Source organism: Leptonychotes weddellii, chromosome 7 (assembly GCF_054177405.1).
Source record: "Leptonychotes weddellii isolate Sample4059 chromosome 7, ASM5417740v2, whole genome shotgun sequence".
Lineage (NCBI taxonomy): Eukaryota > Metazoa > Chordata > Mammalia > Carnivora > Phocidae > Leptonychotes > Leptonychotes weddellii.
In genome coordinates this window covers 87203831-87225447 of record NC_138375.1, presented here as the reverse complement: position 1 = coordinate 87225447, position 21617 = coordinate 87203831, and the positions used below count along the sequence as shown (strand labels likewise).

Sequence of the window (21617 nt, the reverse complement as noted above, 5' to 3'; positions counted from 1 at the left end):
AAAAAAAAAAAAAGGAGACTAACTGGTCACTTGGCAGCAAATGGACTACTTGGGACCATTTTCATCCTGGAAGAGGCAGCGGTTTTTCTCATAGGAATAGAAACTTAATCTGGGTATGGGTTTGCCTTTCCTGCCAGCATGATCAAGCCACTTACAGAATGCCTGATCTACAGACATGAAACAATATAGTATCTAATCAGGGAACTCATTTTACAGATCCACTGGTCATGTCATACACTGTGTCATCCCGAAGCTGCTGGCTAAATAGAGTGGCATGGCGTGCTGAAGGTACAGCTGCAGCACCAGGCAACACCCTGTGAGGATGGGGGTCCCATCCTCCAAAACATGTATAAGCACTGAATTACAGAACTTCATGTAGCACTATGGGGAAGAATACATGGGTCCAGGAACCAAGGAGTGGAAGCAGGAGAGGCCTCACCATCATTTTGAATGACCAACTGAATTCTGTAAGGTGAGAGGTCCTGATCTTCAAAACGAAGTATGTTCTTGTCATGAGATAGCAAAGATCTCATTGAACTATAAGCTACAGCTGCCACTTGGACACTTTGGGCTCTTTGTGGCCAGAAAGTAGCAGGCAAGAAGAGCAATCACCACCTTGTCAGGGGTGATTAACACTCATCAGCGGGAGGAGGCAGGGCTGTGTTACATGGTGGGAGCGGGGAGGAATGTGCATTGAACCCTGGTGACCCACTGGATGCCTCCTGGTACACTCTTGCCTAATTGTGACAAATGTAATGATGTAGTAATGGAGGCTATACACAGGTAAGGTCACCAGGAGTTCAGACTCCTCAGGAATGAGAGTTTGGGAAACACCACCACGTGAGCCCCACTAAGGTCAGCAGAGTGAGGGACTTTAGAACAGACCGTGGAGGAGAGAGATGATGAGTACCAGTTTTGGCCATGAGATTGACCACAGCAGTGGAGGCTACAGTTTGTCTCTTCACCTCCCTCTTCTAAATTTCCCCCCAGGAAGAGGGGCCGACCAGAGCCCTGGAGGAGCTGCTCCCCAAATATGTTATGAAGTGGATCTACGGAGCACACAAGGTAAACTGTGGCAGATGTGGAGATGTGGCAATCAGATCATCCTTTAAGAAAGGGCTTGCTCTGGGGTGCTTGGGTGGTACAGTCGGTTAAGTGTCTGACTCTTGGTTTTGGCTCAGATTGTGATCTCGGGGTCATGGGATTGAGCCCCACATCAGGCTCCACACTCAGTGGGGAGTCTCATTGAGATTCTCTCTCCTCTCCCTCTGTCCCTCCCACTCATGCTCTCTCTTTAAAATAAATAAATAAATCTTAAATTAAAAAAAAAAGATTCACTCCACATCTGCAAGGAATGTGGTTAGCTCAGTCTCCAGCTGTTTGTGTCTTCAGAGTCAACTTCAGGTTATCATCCTATGCGTTTCTCAGGGTGGTCCCCAGTCAATGACTGGGCAAGGCCTAATCATTTCTACTCAATGGGGGAACTTCTTTAAGGAAAAATCTTTGCTCTGGAGCTCCCTATTAGGATAGTCTGCCCAATCCTGCTTCTGCCCTTTTTCTTTTACAGGTGTTAACCCCTCATGAACTTTTGCATTTTGACTTCTTTTTAGTGTCTGCTTCTGAGAGAATCTAATTGGGACAGATGCATGCATTAGGCCCCTGAACTCCATTCTTTCATTCCCTGTTACCCGTCCTGGAATGTGTGACTAAGTAATCAGAACTGCTGTTTTCTCACGTGTAAAATTAAAGATTTACTCCTTTCACAAGTACATTATATGATTGTTGTGAGGATAAAATAAATATGTGCTGGAAAATCCTATGTAATTTGAAAACTCCTATGTAAATGGTTACAGTTTTTATTAAAGGCCTATAGAGTTAAAGCATTTCCCAGAGTACCTAACAATTCTCAATAGTTAAAAAAACATTCACAAAGAAAATTATTTTCAAGTCTTTTCAAGCTGGTAAGGTGTATGTGGTTTTCTATGGTGTTACTTATTCCTAAGGACTAATTTTTACACTCAGAGATCTTGCTTGACAATCAGATACATACCTAGATAAAGAATTGTAGAGTACTACAGTAACCTGCCATGGGAATTTTGGTTTGTTTCTTTTCATTTCTAGGATAACAATTACTAAGACAGAGGAAATGAGAAACATTGAACAACCCTTTTGACAAAACACAGCGGTCAGAATCTTTGGGGAAAAATACTTAAAACCTGTGTGACCATGAAACAATTTTTTCTAGCACTATTGTGATAAGACATAATTTAGTATCTGTGGATAGATATTGCAAGTTTTAATATATATGTAAGTAAAAATATTTCCTATAAATATATTCTTTTAGTGCTCATTCTTGGTATTCAAAGTTATCTATAATGTATTACAAGAAGAGAGCTAGTGATCATGTCATCACTTTTTATCAGAAAGACTTTTAGCGGTAGCTTTTTAGCAGAAAAGACAGGTAAATTTTCCGTGATAAGATATCGTTTGCTTAGCTGGTGATACAGGTTTCGAAAGTTGTATCTCTGATTTGCATTTGAGTGTTGGCACAAGTTCAGTTACAAGCTTTGAAAATTTGTGGTTCCACATACAGAATTGTAAAAAAAAAAAATTTAAAAACCTGTCCTTTTACCTTTTTGCTCATCCTGCCCAAAGTAATTTATTTTTTTTCTGGTCCAAGCAGATCTACAGTCTACAATGTCCATCTGAGCGACAGGGCAAAAATTTTTGGCTGTTTATTCCGATGTCAGTGTACTCAAGTAAGTGTAGCTGACAATGCACCTTTAATCCAAATGGTTTTGCATAATTTGAGAAATATGGACAAAGGTAAAAGAATAGGGGCGCCTGGGTGTCTCAGCTGGTTAAGCGACTGCCTTTAGCTCAGGTCATGATCCCGGAGTCCTGCATCAGGCTCCCAACTCAGCAGGGAGTCTGCTTCTCCCTCTGACCCTCTCCTCTCTCATACTCCCTCTTTCTCTCTCTCAAATAAATAAATAAAATCTTTAAAAAAAAAAAAACCTAAAAGTAAAAGAATAATTCCCATTGTACTTTATTGTGGATGCAGAATACCTGCACTGTGAATTGGGAGCTAATATGAAAGCGAATGCCAATAATATAAACTAGATTATAGGGCAATTTAAAAAATGTGTTTCATCATAGTTCAGTATAAATAACAGAATTCTTCAAATTTACATGATTTTTTTTCTATGTGCATTCTGGGCTCTCTGATAATTGAATACAACTTCAAAAGGGGTTAAGCCAGTGACCTCAAAACGAAGTTCCCAGAACAGTACACAATGATGAAACCTGAAGCAATAAAGCGCCGCTGAACTGAAATGTAAACATTCATACTATTAGGACATGACTCAATTTTCACTTGATTTAATTTTGTTTTGGAGTCCTATTGGGCTGTCTTCGGACACCTCCCTTTCATATCTTAAATTGTGTCTCAAGGGTGTTAGAGAATTCAACAGTCTGGGACATCCCAATAACGTTTAGCACATAGCTCGTGTTATGTTACAGAGCACTTTTCCGAATATAGGCGTTACCTATACCGACTCCCCCCGGGCGAAAGGAGGCACATTTACATTTCAGGGTCCCTTTGATTGGCTGGAGTTGGAAAAATCTCAATTCCTACACTTTTTTCCCCCAGGAAGCTCAGAGGCCATTTGTCCCGCAAAGCACACGTACCACGCTCACCGTCTTCTGAACCGGCAGCCTGCGAAGAGCCTGCCCAAGCCGCTGGGAAAGGAGGCTGCGCGGAAGGAAGGAGTCCGGCCCGCGGCCGTTCGCGGGCGGGGGACGGGGGACGGGGAGGGGCGGTGCCGGCGCGCGCGCGGGCGGGGTGTGCGCGCCGCCGCCGCCGCCGCGTCACCAGCGTGCGGCACGTGCCCGTGTTTACGTCCCTCGTGGAGCAGCCTACGTCAGCAGCCAAATGGCAACATTGTGGCGATACTGAGGGTTACAGTTTAGGAGACGCGTCTATCCGTCAGGCCGGCTCCGGGCGGTCGGGAAGAGGAGGAGAAGGAGGAGGGGCGGGGAGATCGGCCTGGACGAGCGGCAGAGACGCACACATCGCCGACCCCTACTGCCTAACCGGCCTGCCCGGCCCCGCGGGACCCGCTCCTCACCTTCCGAGAGCCACAGACGCAGCACCGCGGCCTCGCGCTGGGGGCGGCCGGGACGGGCGCGAGGCGCTGCCGCAGCACTGGGCTTGTAAACAGATTCAGCCGCACGTGACCATGTGAACTACCTGCTCCGGGGACGCGTATTGTCTTTCCCGCGAGCCGCGCCACAAAGGAGCGCGGCGGGTTCAAGTGAGGAGGGCCGGGCGAGTAAGCGGGGAGAGCCGGCTGGCGCGCTAAGATGGCCGAAGGCGCTCAGCGAGGGTGAGCGGGGGGCGCGGTGCAGCCAGCCGGTGAGTCTTCGAGCGGGCAGGGCCAGCGGCGCTTCCCCCGCGGCCTGGCACCGGAGCCACCATGTCGTTCTCGCTGGAGGAGACGCTCGAGTCGGACTGGGTGGCCGTGCGGCCCCATGTGTTCGACGAGCGCGAGAAGCACAAGTTCGTCTTCATTGTGGCCTGGAACGAGATTGAGGGCAAGTTTGCCATAACCTGCCACAACCGGACGGCCCAGAGGCAGAGGAGCGGCTCCCGGGAGCAGGCGGGGGCACGAGGGGGCGCTGAGCCCGGAGCACCCGCGTCGGACGGGACCCGCGGGCCAGGCAGCCCAGCGGGCAAGGGCCGGCCCGAGGCCACTGCCTCTGCGACTCTGGGTAGGAGCCCGGGGCCCCGGAGGAGCCCGGCCTGGGGGGAGGGCGGCTCTCCGCGGAGCGCGCGCAGCCTTCGGGGCGACCCGCTGCTGCGGTGTCCCGCCGGCAAAGGGGCGGAGAGCCCCCTCAGGAGCCCAGTGCGGGCCAAGACCAGCCCGGTTCGAAGGAGATCTGAAGGCAAAGATGTGGCGGGGGCCGCTACAGCAGCAGCCCCGCCGGCGTCCAGGGAGGCCCCGGTGTCCTCCGTGCGAGTAGTGAGCACTTGTGGGGCGGTTTCCGAGGAGATAGAGGTGCTGGAAATGTTGAGGGAGGACGAGGTGGCCCCGGCGGCCCTGGCGCTCTCAGACACAGAGCAGCCGCCTTCCACTACCGAGCTGGAGTCCCCGGCCGAGGAGTGTAGCTGGGCCGGGCTCTTCTCCTTCCAGGATCTGCGTGCTGTGCACCAGCAGCTGTGTTCTGTGAACTCGCAGCTGGAACAGTGCCTGCCCGTATTCCCCGAGGAGCCCTCTGGCATGTGGACCGTGCTGTTCGGGGGCGCTCCAGAGATGACCGAGCAGGAGATCGACACTCTGTGTTACCAGCTCCAGGTCTACCTGGGCCATGGCCTGGACACCTGCGGCTGGAAGATCCTCTCCCAGGTACTTTTCACTGAGACCGACGATCCCGAGGAGTATTACGAAAGTCTTAGCGAGCTGCGGCAGAAGGGCTACGAAGAAGTGCTTCAGCGGGCCAGGAAGCGCATCCAGGAGGTAAGAACCTAGTCTGGGCTCCAGTCATTGCTTTTGGGTACTTACTGCTGGAGGCTGGAGCCTCAGTCCGGGCTGTGACAATTTGGGAGACTTTTTCTTCTGGACAGGAAAAGCGGAAGAAGATGGGTTCCTTACCAGTCAGCCCCTTAATTCCTTTCAGTGGTGGGAGAACCGTGGCTTTTCTTAATTGGCCCTCTGAAGGAACTTTAAGTCTTTAGATTTCCTCTTCCCATTCATCAAATAGGTTCTGTATAATAAGTGGTGTGTTTACTACTCAGTGCTGCAAGTAAGATTAAAGCCACTCAGAAAAAAGGCGACCCAGCATTCGTTTCTCTTTTGCCTTTCCATCAGTAACTTTCCAGATAATTAACCCTACTTTTCTGATGTCCTGTTCGTTTACTTAAAATATATTTGTCGCAGGGAATACAGTTGGTCTTTTTTTTAATCTCCGTTTGTAGTTTGGCAACTTAGGCAAATTTTGAATTCTATTTTCCTTCAAATGAGTAGACTGTCCAAATCAAAAAGCACCATACGAATGTATTTTTTAAAGGCGTATGCATAATCTCGAGTCTTTATAGCTGGCTGATGTTTAACTCTTGTTTTAGGGAGAAAAAAAGGTCTTGCGCAGGAATGTTTATTATACTTTGTACTTGTAAAAGTAGTACAAAGCATTTTCAAACTACTTTATACTTAAAATTACAGGAAATAATGGAAGAGGTCTGCATGGGTATATATGAGGAGGTCCATGGTTTGTAGGATATACATAATTTGAGGTCATGCCTACCCAACAGCTTCTGCTGAAAGAACTGTACCAAAAAAAAAAAAGTATTTTAAAATATGGTTTAGTTTTTGGGTCACCTGACTGGCTCAGTCAATAAACCCTGCAACTCTTGATCTTGGGGTTGTGGATTTGAGCCCCATGTTGGGTGTAGAGATTACTTAAAAAATCTTTAAAAATATATATATACTTTAGTTTTCCTAATGGGCACGAACAGATACTTCCTCAAAGCTATTATTTTTAGTATTAGTACCAGTTGAGGTTAGAGGTGGCGTCGGGAAATGCCCCTTTTTATGGTGTTTATATTCCTGACATTGTATTGTCATCTGTTAACCTTGCCTGTGTTTATAAAGGACTCGAATCCTACTATTAAGGCTAGGAAGCTCGTACCTCCTTGTTTCTGCATGGAATCGCCTGTATTTTTCATTGCTGGATTTGAGGCATAAGGAATTTTTTTTTCCTTACTTAACCCACAGTGCTCTCCTACAACTTCCTGAATCCAGGTTTTCACTCTTTCCTGTTAGTTTACTTTGTGCTAAGCAGCACCCACCTGGTAATGCTATCCTAGAATCCTAGGGATGTTTTTATTTCCCTCTTTTCTTTTTATTTTTTTTTAAGATTTTATTTATTTGATAAAGCGCTTGTGTCCATGCAAGAGGTGGCGGGGGGGGGGGGACGGGGGGGGAGAGGGAGAAGCAGACTCCCTACTGAGCAGGGAGCCCCGCACAGGCTCCCAGCACTCTGGGATCATGACCTGAGCGGAAGGCAGACGCTTAACCGACTGAGCCACCCAGGCGCCCCTAATTCCCTCTTTATCATCTACTTTTGGAATCTGTGTTCTACCTTAATTCTTTTTGGAAGGAAGTGATAAATTTTAAATGGTCGCATATATTCTTTTTAGAGTTTTGTTAATATTGACCTGTATTTCTTTTAAACGGTGTGGACAAAATTAATATTTCTTTCTCATACTTTCTTGTTAAACTTTGTATATATATATTTTAAGGTTTTTATTTATTAGCAAGAGAGTGCACACGAGCTGGCAGGCTGTGGGCAGAGGCAGAAGCAGACTCTGTGCTGAACAGGGAGCCTGACCGGCCTCAATCCCAGGACCCCGAGCCAGTCAGGTGCTTAACCAACTGAGCCACCCAGGCGCCCCTAAACTTTGTATTTCTTGTATCTCTAAATGACGTAGACTTGTTTAGTTTTAATTTTATTGGTACTCGAAAATAATTTTGTCTGGTTTCATTCAAATAGGGTCAAAAATACAGTTAATTACAATTTTCTGGAACTCTTTCATGGGGGTGGAGGGTTACAGTTTTAAAAGAATATCTTTTCCTAATTAAGGTTATATTGACCATGATGTTGCGTTCTCTTTAACAGAGAAATTTAAAGTTTTAAGAGTATTTTGTGTTCTGGAAGGCAACTCAAATGAAGTTTATTATAAATTCATTGCACATTAAATATATAAATTTTTGGTGCTTCATTTAGTTGATTTGAACAGTATTTGAAAAATAATTACCATGACAACAAATAGACTCAGTTATAATGCTCACCCTGATATTTACTGGAAGTTTATATTGAAAGAAATGAAGCTCAGTAGGGAGATAGGGGTGTGATTAATTAGTGACTTCTGCTGTAGGCTTGATAATGGGAGTGTAAGAGGATGGCAGCCATTTTTTTTGTTTTGTTTTTTCTTAGCTGCTTAAAATAGTTTGCAGTAACTTTCTTTAGAGAAAATATAGAAATTGTGTCATTTTTGTATTACTGATTTTGTTAAATTTAGTAATTACATCTAATTTAATGATTTTTTTGTTCCCAATTGTGTGGGAGTGGTTATAAAGGTGTTCAAGCCAGGTATATCTGGTAAATCAAACACATTCTTAGGTATAGGTTATTTAGAAAATTTAGACTTTTGAGTTTTTTTTTTTCTTTAATTTATCTGGATCTGTTTTCTGCTTTTTTTTCCTCTCAGTATTCCATTTCCTATCTATTTAAAGCCTTCAGCTTAAAGGCCACACCTGTTTTTGTTCAAAATGGTCAGTAAATTGTGGAAAGGAGGTGTTTTGTTTTGTTTTGTTTTTAGTAGAACAGACTGTGCAAGTAGACTGTAAACTTCTCAAGGTCACTGGCCTTGACAGTATCTTGGAATTCTCTTTGCCATCCCTAGTTCAGGGTCACACATCTTGTGAGCACTCTTAATATTTGTGGACCAAGGACATAAGAGGTGTTCTTGTTTTTGTTGTTGTTGTTGCTTTTTAGTATTACAAGAATTCAAAGGATTTGGAAGAAGGGTCTTTTTGAGTTAAAGCTCTGGGTAAATAAAATTTTATATATTGATAGATGTAAATTCCACATAAGGGACCATGCTGGTTAGAAACAGAGTAAAATCTTTTAAAACTAAATAGCTTTCTAAATAAGAGGTCTTTATCTGGGGTTCGTGAATTCCCTCTAAATTGAGGGGAGCTATAGATGGACTTTAATGGGGTGTCATAAAGTAGCATGCTAAGTTTTATATGATTTGCATTTTTGGAGAGAGGCTTTTATCAAATTCTTTAAGGTGTTCTTCAGAAAGAGCTTTAAAACCATAATTGTAAATCATTTGCTTTTTAAGCTTTGGCATAACTTCTATTGGAGTTAAAGTTTTAGAATATACTTAAGATTTAATATGGGGTTATAAGAAGTACTTTTTTTTTTTTTTTTTAAGATTTTATTTTTATTTATTTGACAGAGAGAGACACAGCGAGAGAGGGAACACAAGCAGAGGGAGTGGGAGAGGGAGAAGCAGGCTTCCCGCCGAGCAGGGAGCCTGATGCAGGGCTTGATCCCAGGACCCTGGGATTGTGACCTGAGCCGAAGTCAGACGCTTAACGACTGAGCCACCCAGGTGCCCCAAGAAGTACTTCTATATCTTTGTGAAATATTGAAGAATAGAACACTAAGTTGTCTGCTAAACGTTTTTGTTAATGATTCACAAATTTGGTCAATTGACTGGAAATGATAGTTTGTGAGAAGCTATAATTTATATAATACTAATGAGAAATTTTTATTTAGTTTTAAAGATTTATTTATTCATTTTGAGAGAGGGAGGAGGGAGGGGCAGGAGAGAATCTTGCAAGCAGACTTCCTGCTGAGCCAGGAGCCTGACACGGGGCTGGATCCCACAACCCATGAGATAATGACCTGAGCTGAAACCAAGAGTCAGATGCTTAACCGACTGAGCCACCCAGGTGCCCCACTAACGAAACACTTTCAGATAACCTAGGAATTGTAAGGTTGTGTGCTACTTAGGGCCTTAATCTTAAATGGAATTTGAAATTTATTACATGGTAGGCTTGTTTTTGACTTTTACAAGGGTTTGCTGTAAGGAGTGCTATTTATATAGAAGGCACCCAATCTGTGTATGAATCAAGTGCCAGCGAGGCCCCTTGAGATGGTTTCAGCAATAGTCTTAGTTGTTGGTCAGAGCTGAGGATCATATTATAGTGTATGTGCATGGGTGACCCATACCTTACTTACCTTTGATGACCTGGATTTTGTAAATAGTGGTTTCTGTATAAGGACAACTATTGTTGAGATAGTTGTGGTCCTTTAGATAGTGAACCTTAACTATGATGGTAGGCTTGATTAGGATCTAAAATAGTGTTCTCTTTGGAGAAGAGATTATGTGTATACAATTGCTCAGCTAACTTCTTCCCAGTTGATTTTAACTTACTGCTAGTGAAACAAACAAAAGAGCAGCATGTGTTTTTGTAAGTAGCCATGTAAGGCATGCTATAGACAGAGCCTGCCTAGTGCTTGGAGTCAGAAAGACCTGGCTTCCAAATAGAACTCAACACTTCTGTGACCTGCTTAGTTAAGCTTTTTAAAACAGGTAAATGGGGAAGATACTTAAGGATATCTTAAGATTTAATATCCTTTGTATCTTTTTTTTTAAGATTTTATTTATTTATTTGAGAGAGAGACAATGAGAGAGAATACATGAGAGGGGGGAGGGTTAGAGGGAGAAACAGACTCCCTGCTCAGCAGGGAGCCCGATGTGGGGCTCGATCCCGGGACTCCAGGATCATGACCTGAGCCGGAGGCAGTCGCCCAACCAACTGAGCCACCCAGGCGCCCCTCCTTTGTATCTTAAAATGACTCAGCTGTAAATAACTCCTGACTTCTGAGGTTATTTAACATAAGGGGCAGAGAGCTCTAGAAAGAATGCTTATCATCTCTCCAACCAATTATGACTTTTGTAATTTTTCTGAAAAACTAAGATTATTTATAAAACCCTGGAGCCACACTGATATCCCAACCAATCCCAACAGTATGTTAGAGAAATCATAGTCTTTTCGGAGCCCGAGGATGCTGGCCTTTCATTGGGATAGTGTGCCTTGACCCGTGATTAGGTATAAATAGTAGAAGCAGACTCAAGAAAGACGTAACGTAGTTGCATCTGAGAGAGCTGTTATGGCTGTGTATTCCCATAAAAATAGTGCACACAGAGTTAAGGAATAATGAAGCTAAGTGAATTTTGTAGGATTCTTGGAAGTTATGATGAAAGACTTGAAAGGCAGAGGCCATGAAAACAATGACATATACTAATCATTTTCTTCATTCCTGTGCCCAAATAAACTGGGCCATTTTTCACGTCACTGAAAAGAGAGAGAAGTATAGAAAAAAGATGAATAGATCCTTTTCGGTTAGTGCATCTATAGTGCAGAAACATGGCGGCTGGTGGCAGGATAGCAGCAGCCTTTGTCATAACTGCTTTACGTGCTGCTTTCTTTGCTCGCTGTTTAACATCACATGATGCCCCATCCACCAGATATTTCACAGACTTGAAATCAGGCATGTTTCCTCCTTGCTAAAACAAGGCCTACTTGGACAAACATTTGACCAATGTGAGTTGGGGGAGGGGGGAGGTAGAACGGAGAAGGTGAGTGGGCAGTTTGGTTTGTTAAACATAACAGTTGTTATGTTTGAATTAGCAATCTTCACTCCCCAGATCTTCACCTGTAACTTTAATCAGTCTCTCACTGTTCTCCATTGCTGCTTTATTTGACCTTTCATTGACTGTGGAATATTGCTGGAAGTGGGAATTGAAAGCAAAAGGTAGCCTTTTCTTCCAATGATGGTTAAATGCCTATGTGCTTACTTTTTTGTAATGGAAAGTTTCCCGTGGCTCTTTTCACTCTTGAATAGGCCAGATGTGCTCCCCTTTAATCTGCCCAGTTCCCTCAGTTGTTGATGGGGAAAAATTTAAGTTGCAATGCTAAGAGAATGTAATGAAGACTAATAGTTCTTGGTGCTATTTGTTTTCTGATAGGGGTGATGAAGTTTATTTGGCCTTTCAGGCCTCTTGTAGTGGACTGTTAATACTAAGTAGCCTTAACACAGAGTAAGTTATTAAAGCTCCACAAAGGCAGAGAAGGATTCATTCGGCAAGAAGCTGGAAAATTTAATGAGTTTTCTTAAATGTGGAAAATTGCCCTTTTATGTTTGTCCTTGGATTTTATTTTTTTATCTTTATTTTTTATTTTTTTAAAGATTTAAAGAGAGGGAGAGTGTGGGGGAAGGGCAGGGGGAGAGGAGGAGAATCCCAAGCCGACTCTCCTGAGCAACCAGGTTGGCTACGGGACTCCATCCCATGACCCCTGACGAGGACCCGAGCCAACCGACTGAGCCACCCAGGTGCCCCTATGCTTGTCCTTGAATTTTAAATTTTATATGTTTATAATTGCATATGATAGACTCTTTTCATACTGTAGTGAAGGTTTTGTAGTATAGGCTGTGAAATAAAAATAGGCCTGATGGTCGGAGAATGGTTTTAAGGATAAATGTATGAAGTTCACTTAATGATGTGGGGTTTTTATTTTTAACTTTAGGGTTTGAGGGTGATGGCTAGAGGCTTAGTTTATTCAACAAATTATTAGTGCATTCAGGTAACATAAACATAGGGAGGCTACAGTGATAAACAAAAACGCTCATTTGCTCCAGAAGAAGTTTTAAGATTTTATTTATTTGACAGAGAGACAGCGAGAGAGGGAACACAAGCAGGGGGAGTGGGAGCGGGAGAGGGAGAAGCAGGGTCACCGCTGAGCAGAAAGCTCGGATGTGGGGCTCGATCCCAGGACCCTGGGATCATGACCTGAGCAGAAGGCAGACGCTTAACGACTGAGCCACCCAGGCGCCCCTGCTCCAGAAGAAGTTTTAAATACAATTGGTTATCAAATTGGCCTGCTGCTAGGAATTAGTTGAGGCAGAGTTTTCGTTTGTTTTTTGAGGCACGGTATTTTTTTTTTCCCCCCCAAGAAGCTCTACACTGTCTATGGTAAGTGCTTAGGGGAAGAAAATTTATTGAATGTGGCTCTGTAAAATCTATTTTTGTCCAATTCTGATACTAGTAGCTTGACCTCAAGGCTGTCACTTAAGGTCGTTGGTCCAAGATAAGACCAAGGTTAGACGTTAAGGATCCCCAGGGTAGTTTACAGGCACAGTATGGCAAGTGTTGGAACCAGAGTCACTTGTTTTATGTGCTTGTGTTCAGGTTTAGGTCTCCCTACTGTAAGCTGCTCAGACTGTTGAAGTTGCAGCACTTCTCATTTTGCTCGAGTTTTTTAAGGCTTTGAAAAAGCCCTAAATCATTTTTGGCTGCAGAGGGCGTTAGAAGAGGGCAGAAGTGTTTCTTCCTGTTTCTATATTTGTTTTCTTGTCCTCACTTTGTTCATTACTTGTTCTGAAGGTGTTTCCCCCCCTCTAATCCCCCCAGGCTTTGGTACATTTCCCTATGGTTTCTAGTATTAAAACTGCTTTTCCATTTGATAACTTGAAGTTACATTTACAAAGCAAATGTTTAGTTACTAAAATTATTTTTTTAAGCCTTTCTTCCTCTTCACCTTCCTATCTAGGTGAGTCCATCTTCTCTTTATTGACACCAGTGGGGCCATGACTAAGAGGGACCTGTGTGTAGTGAAATAGTCAAGGTTTTAAATTTTTAGTCATCAGAGTAACCTTTATTGAATGCTTCCTGTGGCTCTACCACTGTGCTGAGGTCTTTAAATTATCTCAATTAGCATGTAGATAGGAGTTAAGAGGTAGTTTTTGAGTTTTGAGTCTTGGCTCCTCTACCTGATAGCTTTGTGAATATGGGCCTACCTAATTGTCATATTTCCTTAGCTGCAACTTCTGTAAAGTGAGAATACTGCTGCCTTTAAAAATAGGTTTTATGTCAGTACTTAGAACAGTGCTGTGTACCCAGCAAACACTTGGTTAATGTGAACTCTTAATGTTAATCTTCATATCAAACTAAGAGGTAGGGATTTTACAGTAGAGGAAACAGGTTCAGAGAGATCAGATAAATTTGCATAAGATAACATATCTGGCCTATAAGTGAACCGGACTCAAATCCAAGCCTAACTGAATCTATCCTGCTTTCTTAACCATTGGGCCATCTTCTTTCTTGTAGACAGAGAGAGAAGCTAACTGATATTGGCAAACTGAAATACTTGGTCAGTGTCTCATCACCGGACAAAAAACTTTATTAACAGTGTCTGGCTGCTGATTGTTTTTGGAAAACCTTGATTATGTACGTATACTGTATTTACATATACTGTAATTAACAATGTTGTATGTAATTAAAGAACATGGTAATCCTAAAGGACACTCATTTAAATTTGTACATATATGATACATGAAGCTCTAATGTGAGACAGAATTTGAAAGAGAGAGAGAAAGAAGGAACGGGGAGGGGCAGAGGGAGAGGGAGAAGCAGAATCCCCACTGAGCAGGGAGCCTGACGTGAGGCTTGATCCTAGGATCATGATCTGAGCCAAAGGCAGATGCTTAACTGACTGAGGCATCCAGGCACCCCTGCAAATGGCTTTTTTTCCAGAGATACTCCTAAACCTCTTTTCTAGTACAACAGGGTGGATATACTGCAATACTTTTAGAATCAAGTAGCCATCTTGGAAAGCACAATGGAATAAATTGGTAAAGGGAGGATTACAGCACGTCACTGTTGTGTCACAGATCGGGTTTTTGGAGGTAAAGTTTTTTTTTTTTTTTAAAGATTTTATTTATTTGACAGAGAGAGACACAGCAAAAGAGGGAACACAAGCAGGGGGAGTGGGAGAGGGATAAGCAGGCTTCCCGCAGAGCAGGGAGCCCGATGCGGGACTCGATCCCAGGACCTTGGGATCATGACCTGAGCCGAAGGCAGTCGCTTAACCAACTGAGCCACCCAGGCGCCTCTGGAGGTAAAGTTTTTGAGTCTTCAGAAATCATCGATTTTTGTCAGTTTTTCATGTAGTGTGTGAATACGTTGTTTTTAAAACTGGTGTTTCTGTGCATGTTTGGGTGTGTGCCCCTGGAGTCTTAAGATGTTTAAGAGTTTTACTCTCCTTCTGCCCTGTGGTCATCTTTCATCCTAGAGTTCTAAGTCCAGGATTTCCAACTTTCAGTTGCATCTGGATGCTCTGCTGAACTTCTGTTCATTCCATTTATCCAGAGTGCATCCTCCCACCTGCCATCCCTGACTTGGTGTGTGGATCTCTGTGGAGCAGTGCCTTTAATCCAGGTCTTTGCTATTTCCCTGAAAATGCCTCACTCCCCTCAATTCCCAGAACTGTTATTCATTTCTTCCAAATCTGGTGTTTGTTGGTTTTAAGAAGCCATTGATTATAACACGTTTGACTTTAAGACAGGTGTTCTTCAGGGTAGAAAAAGAAACACTGTTATATGTACACATTGATTTGTAAATGCATACCAATTCAGAAATATTAAATATTGATTTTAGAACTAAAGAACTACACACACACACACAGAACAAACTGTACTCTTCCATTGCTTACCGTTGTCCTGTAGACAGAGGCCAGATTCCTGGCATTCAAAGCCATCCATATTTTGGTTAGCCTGCAGTCTTAACTCTTTCTTCTCTACATGAACCTTTCATTATTGTAGCCAAACTCTTTTACCTATTATTTGCTGAACTCACAATAACCCATGTTCCACTATACAGGAGACCACCCTCTAATGTCTTCCTTTTTTTGTCTAACTACCCTTCTTTCCAGGGCCAGATTAAATGCCTCCTCACAGAAAGTCATTTCTGACCTCTGTCAGAGGAATTTCTCTTAGAAATCCAGAAATCAGAGAAGCCTTATGATACATATGGCTGATATCATCCATAACTGCTGCCCTGTGTTTTTCTCTTTGTGAACAATTCCTGCCTTTTAAAATGCATTATAGCTCCTAGGAGACAAAGATGGATTTTCTTTCCTTTTTTTTTAAAGATTATTTATTTACTTATTTGAAAGAGAGAGAATGAGAGAGAGCGCGTGAGCACATGGTGGGGGGGAGGGTCAGAGGGAGAAGCAGACTCCCTGCTGAGCGGGGAGCCGGATGCGGGACTCGATCCCAGGACTCCAGGATCGTGACCTGAGCCGAAGACAGTAGCTTAACTAACTAAGCCACTCAGGCGCCCCCGAAGATGGATTTTCTTGCTGCTGTTCTCTAATGCCTCAAATTCCCCAGTGCCTCTGGATACAGTTGGTGCTCAGTAGATAGGTGTTCTTTGATCTTCAAAAAGTTGGCTTCTTTACATGACATGTATGCATGTAGCTAACATTTTGATTAGAGGTATGTGTTTCCCCAGGAGTAAAATGAAATAAAATGTACCACTTCTCTATGGAGTAAAGAATCTAGAAATCAATGTTTAAAATTTCAGAATGAGTTATTACTGTCAGTAGCCCTTATACTTTGTAAAACTGGGTTTCAGCATTAAACAGTATTAACAGATAATCAGTGATTAACATACAAAATAATATAGAAATGATACAACAGTTTTACAGAATAAGAATAGAAATGAGCAGTGTGCTTTGTGAATGTGGAAAACATGTTTGGCTTTAGTCCTTACTTTCAGTTGAAGAAACAGATTTGATAGACCTAAGGGGAGTTCCAAGGGCCACAGATTCTGTTTCATTGCTGGGTTAGGCCTCCCCCATCTGAGCACCCTAGTGCTAGTCCTGAGTCACTCTTTTTCACAAGCAGTTAATTACTTGAATGTCTTAACAATAACTTAATAGTGAAGATATTTGTAGATTTTATTACATTGCTTCTTAAACATCTTTCTAAATACATAAAAAATATAAGGCACTCTGTCTTGGGTTTGACAGATTAGAGTAGGGAAGAACTATACACAGGAGAGTTTAGCTTCTAAATTTTATATCTACGGCTTTAAAAATTATTCCGTGATCTTCAAGGATAGTGGCAGTCCTATAATCCTGAAGTTAGAGAGGATTGAGCTTGAACTAACTTGAACAAATTCTGATTGGGAAGGTACAGGATGGAAACTCCAGAATGAAGCACAGAAGGTGTCTTCCTGTCTCCTCCACTGGAATGATCACTGGCATAGAAATTAAGTTGAAGATGATTGGGGAAAGAAGTGGTGCGTGCAGGGTTGTTGTTTTGTAGTTTTCTCTGTTGCAGTGATTATAGGGAGTCTTTAAAAAAATTTTTTTTTAATTTTTTAAATTTTTTATTTATTTGACAGAGAGAGACACAGCAAGAGAGGGAACACAAGCAGGGGGAGTGGGAGAGGGAGAAGCAGACTCCCCGCAGAGCAGGGAGCCCGACGCGGGGCTCGATCCCAGGACTCCGGGACCATGACCCGAGCCGAAGGCAGACACTCAACGACTGAGCCACCCAGGCACCCCTAAAAAAATTTTTTTTAACTGTTGTCACTGACTCCTTTAAGAACCCAATAGAAAGTCTCTCAGTCCTTGCCCTAGAAAAATTTTGCAAAAAGCAGAGTTTTGTTTCAGATAAGTGAGACCTCAGAGGTTAAGAGCCTATTTCTTATCACGATTAGATCAAGGGAGGCAAAAAAAAAAAAAAAAAAAAGTATCCATTAGGCAAGTTTAGAAAGAAGGGAAAGAGAAGTGTTCTTATTAGGCTAATATGTTTAATTGATGCCTTATGCAATTGTGCTTCATTTCTTTTAAGTGAATCAATAGAGCAAAATAACTTTCTAAAATTGCAAGAGATGTGTCAGGTCTTTTTTTTTTTTTTTTTTAAGATTTTATTTTTTTATTTCACAGAGAGAGACACAGTGAGAGAGGGAACACAAGCAGGGGGAGAGGGAGAGGGAGAAGCAGGCCTCCCGCTGAGCAGGAAGCCCGATGCGGGGCTCGATCCCAGGACCCTGGGATCATGACCTGAGCCCAAGGCAGACGCTCAACTGCTCAGCCGCTGAGCCACCCAGGCGCCCCAATGTGTCAGGTCTTGAAGCAGAAATAATTCAGTTCAACTTGCTATTTCTAGGCCCCTTTCCCTGCCTGTTCTTTTTTACCTCTGCATTCTGCTATGAGTGTCTCCATATTGTGTTAGCGGCACTTCAGCCCTTTCATTCTTCTGTCAGGCGTGTTGTAATTCTCATTCACATCCATCTACATTCTGACTCAGTTTGTGTCCATCAGTGAATCTTTTCATTTAGCAAACCTGCATTTTCCATATTTTAAATTCAGGCCTTCCCTATACATGGCAAACATCCTTAATCCTAAATTATCCAGTTCTTTCCAATTTCTTTGTACTCTTTTTTTGTGTGTGTATTATTTATAGTACCTTGCACATTTTGCAGTTGATAACCTACAAATGTCTGCAGCTCAGCTTATTCCCTGGGTTTTGTCAGTTTTGGTTAGCAAAATAGAAACCTGTTATAATAGGTTAGTGATTATATTCTTTTATCAGTTAAATTCTTTTTTTTTAATAAAGATTTTATTTATTTATTTGACAGAGACACAGCGAGAGAGGAACACAAGCAGGGGGAGTGGGAGAGGGAGAAGCAGGCTCCCCGCTGAGCAGGGAGCCCAATGCGGGGCTCGATCCCAGGACCCTGAGCCAAAGGCAGACGCTTAACAACTGAGCCACCCAGACGCCCCTCAGTAAAATTCTTTTATCATAGGTTATAGGAAGTGGTTTAGGCTAAAAAGTCTAATGTTTATAGTAAATTGCATCTTTTGTGAAAGTTTAAAATGCATTTACTTTAATATTATTTTCAGATGCTTAGATTAAAATAGATGGCCAGTTGAAGTTATAAGTGGTTTTAGTTTTAAGGTAATCTAATGGAAAAACATGAAACTTTATAGCAAAGAGGACAAATTAATAAATTAGCAGTGTTAGGTGAGATGCCTTGGGCTTCTCTGCAAGAGTATTTAGTTGCTGCATAATACCTTTGTAAAGTACCGTTCTGTTTCAGGATAAAGTATGTGGGAAATAATATATGAATATATTAACGTGAGTAGAATAACTGATTTTCTGTCTTGTCAGCTGCACATATCTGCGTAGAGTGGTATTGTGATTTAATTAATAAGCGTATCATGACCTGATGTTTTTGTGTTGGCAGAAAATAGTATCTGTTTGGTGCATTACATTTACTTTAGTGTCTCTGTAAGAAGAGCTCAAAGAAGCCTAGTGTCTGAGGATTGTCTTACTGTTGAATGGTGGCATTTGATCACTGGTAAATGACTCCAGGAACTTTATTATTGAGAGATGTTCTACAGTTTTGTTTTCTCATTCTTTTAATAGTTTTACTTTCCTAAAACTTGATAGAAAATCATTATCTCAAGGAAAATTTTCCATTTTCTTTCCTTTTTTTTTTTTTTTAAAGAGACAGGAAGAGCGTGCGCATGCATGTGCAAGCCAGAGGGAAGGGGCAGAGGGAGAGAGGGAGAGAGGGAGAGAATCTTAAGCAGGCTCCATGGCCGACTCAGGGCTCAACCTCATGACCCTGAGATCATGACTTGAGCCAAAATCAAGAGTCAGATACTTAACCGACTGAGCCACCAAGGCACTCCGAAAATCTCCCATTTTCAAGTGGAATAAAAGATAAAGGGCTGTGAATGTACATTTTCTGGCGAGGAGAGAATTACTGCCTTTAAAACTATAAAGGTAGTTTATTGGGGCGCCTGGGTGGCTCAGTCGTTGGGCGTCTGCCTTCGGCTCAGGTCATCATCCGAGGGTCTTGGGATCGAGCCCCGCATCAGGCTCCCTGCTCAGCAGGAAGCCTGCTTCTTCCCTCTCCCACTCCCCCTGCTTGTGTTCCCTCTCTCGCTGTCTCTGTCAAATAAATAAAATCTTTAATAAATAAATAAAGGTAGTTTATAATTCATTGTAAAGATTCATTTTATTTTTTTTTATTTTTAAAGATTTTATTTATTTATTTGAGACAGAGAGAATGAGAGAGAGAGAGCACATGAGAGGGGGGAGGGTCAGAGGCAGAAGCAGGCTCCCTGCTGAGCAGGGAGCCCGATGCGGGACTCGATCCTGGGACTCCAGGATCATGACCTGAGCCAAAGGCAGTCGCTTAACCAACTGAGCCACCCAGGCACCCTGTAAAGATTCATTTTAATTCATTGTTGCTGTTACACATTCACTCTTTTTTCCCTAGTTATCTTATCCTATCCTTCTTTAATCTCGTTATTACTAATATGCCTGCAGCCTTGAGGTGGTAAGCCATGATGGAGGTGAGCACCTTTGCCACCAATTAGAACTGATTTTTCTGTGATTAGAAATTGATCAGCTGCTGTTACTTTCATAATTCTACTTAAAATAGATGTAGCTTGAAATAGATGGTTCAACACAGGATTTAGCTACTTCTGGATAATAGGTAGGCACAAGAAGAGAAACATGTATCATTTGCATATTTCTTACGCCTCATCTTTTGGAAAAGTTATATGTACACATATATTTTGGATATTGTGCCAAAGGGGATAATTTACTTTTCCTTTTCTTATGTGTAAGCCAGAATACTTTAGAGGTTGGGAAGTGGAGAAGGAATAGAATATAAACCTTCCTTTAGGGGCGCCTGGGTGACTCAGTTGTTAAGCGTCTGCCTTCGGCTCAGGTCAAGATCCGAAGGTTAAGTCCCGCATTGGGCTCCCTGCTCAGCGGGAAGCCTGCTTCTCCCTCTCCCACTCCTCCTGCTTGTGTTCCCTTTCTTGCTGTGTCTGTCTCTGTCAAATAAATAAATAAAATCTTAAAAAAAAAAAAAAGTATATGGGGGCGCCTGGGTGGCCTCAGTTGGTTAAGCATCTGCCTTCAGCTCAGGTCATGATCGCAGCATCCTGGGATCAAGTCCCGCATTAGGCTCCCTGCTCAGCAAGGTAGTCAGCTTCTCCCTCTACCCCTTTCCCCTGCTTGTGCTCTCCCCCCCACCCCCGCACTCTCTCTGTCTCAAATAAATAAAATATTTTAAAAAGTATATGTATTTACTTGATAGATCATGATTGAAAAAAAGTGTAAGTGGAATGTAAATCTACTCCCCACTCACCGCCGTTTCCCTGTCTGTGGTTCTTACTCTCAGAGGCAACCACTCATGAGTTTCTTGTGTGTCTTTCAGATTCATTTACATATACAAAGAAACATAGGACATAGATATTTTCCACTTTTTTAACAACTCAAATGGTAGCATATTATACACTCTGTTCTATATCTTAGATTTTTTTTTATTTTAATTCTATTTATATTTAGTTAACACATGGTAAAATTGGTTTCAGGTGTAGAATTTAGTGATTCATCACTTAACATACAACACCCAGTGCTCATCAGAACAAGTGCCCTCCTTAATGCCCATCACCCATTTAGCCCATCCCCCCACCACCTCCCTCCGTTGATCCTGTTTGTTCTCTATAGTTGAGTTTCTTATGACTTATATCTCTCTCTTTTTTCCCCCTTCCCCTATGTTCATCTGTTTTGTTTCCTAAATTCCTCATTTGAGTAAAGTTATGTGGTATTTGTCTTTCTCTAACTTACTTTGCTTAGCATAATGCACTCCAGCTCCATCCACATTGACGCAAATGGCTAGATTTCATTCTTTTTTATGGCTGAGTGATATTCCATTGTGTGTGTGTATATATATATGTATATATATACACACACACTACATCTTTATCCACTCATCAGTCAGTGGACATTTGGGCTCTTTCCTTAATTTGGCTATTGTTGATAATGCTGCTCTGAACATCAGAGTGCATGTACTCCTTCAAATTAGTATTTTTGTATCATTTGGGTAAATACCTAGTAGTGCACTTGCTGGGTTGTAGGGTAGCTCTATTTTTAAATTTTTGAGGAACCTCCATACTGTTTTCCAGAGTGGCTGCACCAGTTTGCATTCCCACTAACAGTGTAAGAGAGGGTTCCCCTATGTCGACATCCTTGCTAACTTCTGTTGTTTCCTGCGTTGTTATGTTAGCCATTCTGACAGATGTGAGTGAGGTGGTAGCTCATTGTGGTTTTTGGTTTGCATTTCCCTGATGCTGAGTGTTGTTGAGCATCTTTTCATG

At 42.5% G+C, this 21617-nt stretch overlaps 1 protein-coding gene across 1 annotated transcript in view; it reads left to right on the top strand.

The window, feature by feature from the left end:
* Positions 1-3850: 3850 nt before the first annotated feature.
* JMY (junction mediating and regulatory protein, p53 cofactor) overlaps positions 3851-21617 on the top strand; it is a 98459-nt gene continuing 80692 nt past the window's right edge. Inside the window, exon 1 of the mRNA XM_081825589.1 lies at positions 3851-5519. Within this exon, the coding sequence (XP_081681715.1) occupies positions 4479-5519 (1041 nt within the window). The 5' untranslated portion in view covers positions 3851-4478. The remainder of the gene's footprint in view (positions 5520-21617) is intronic.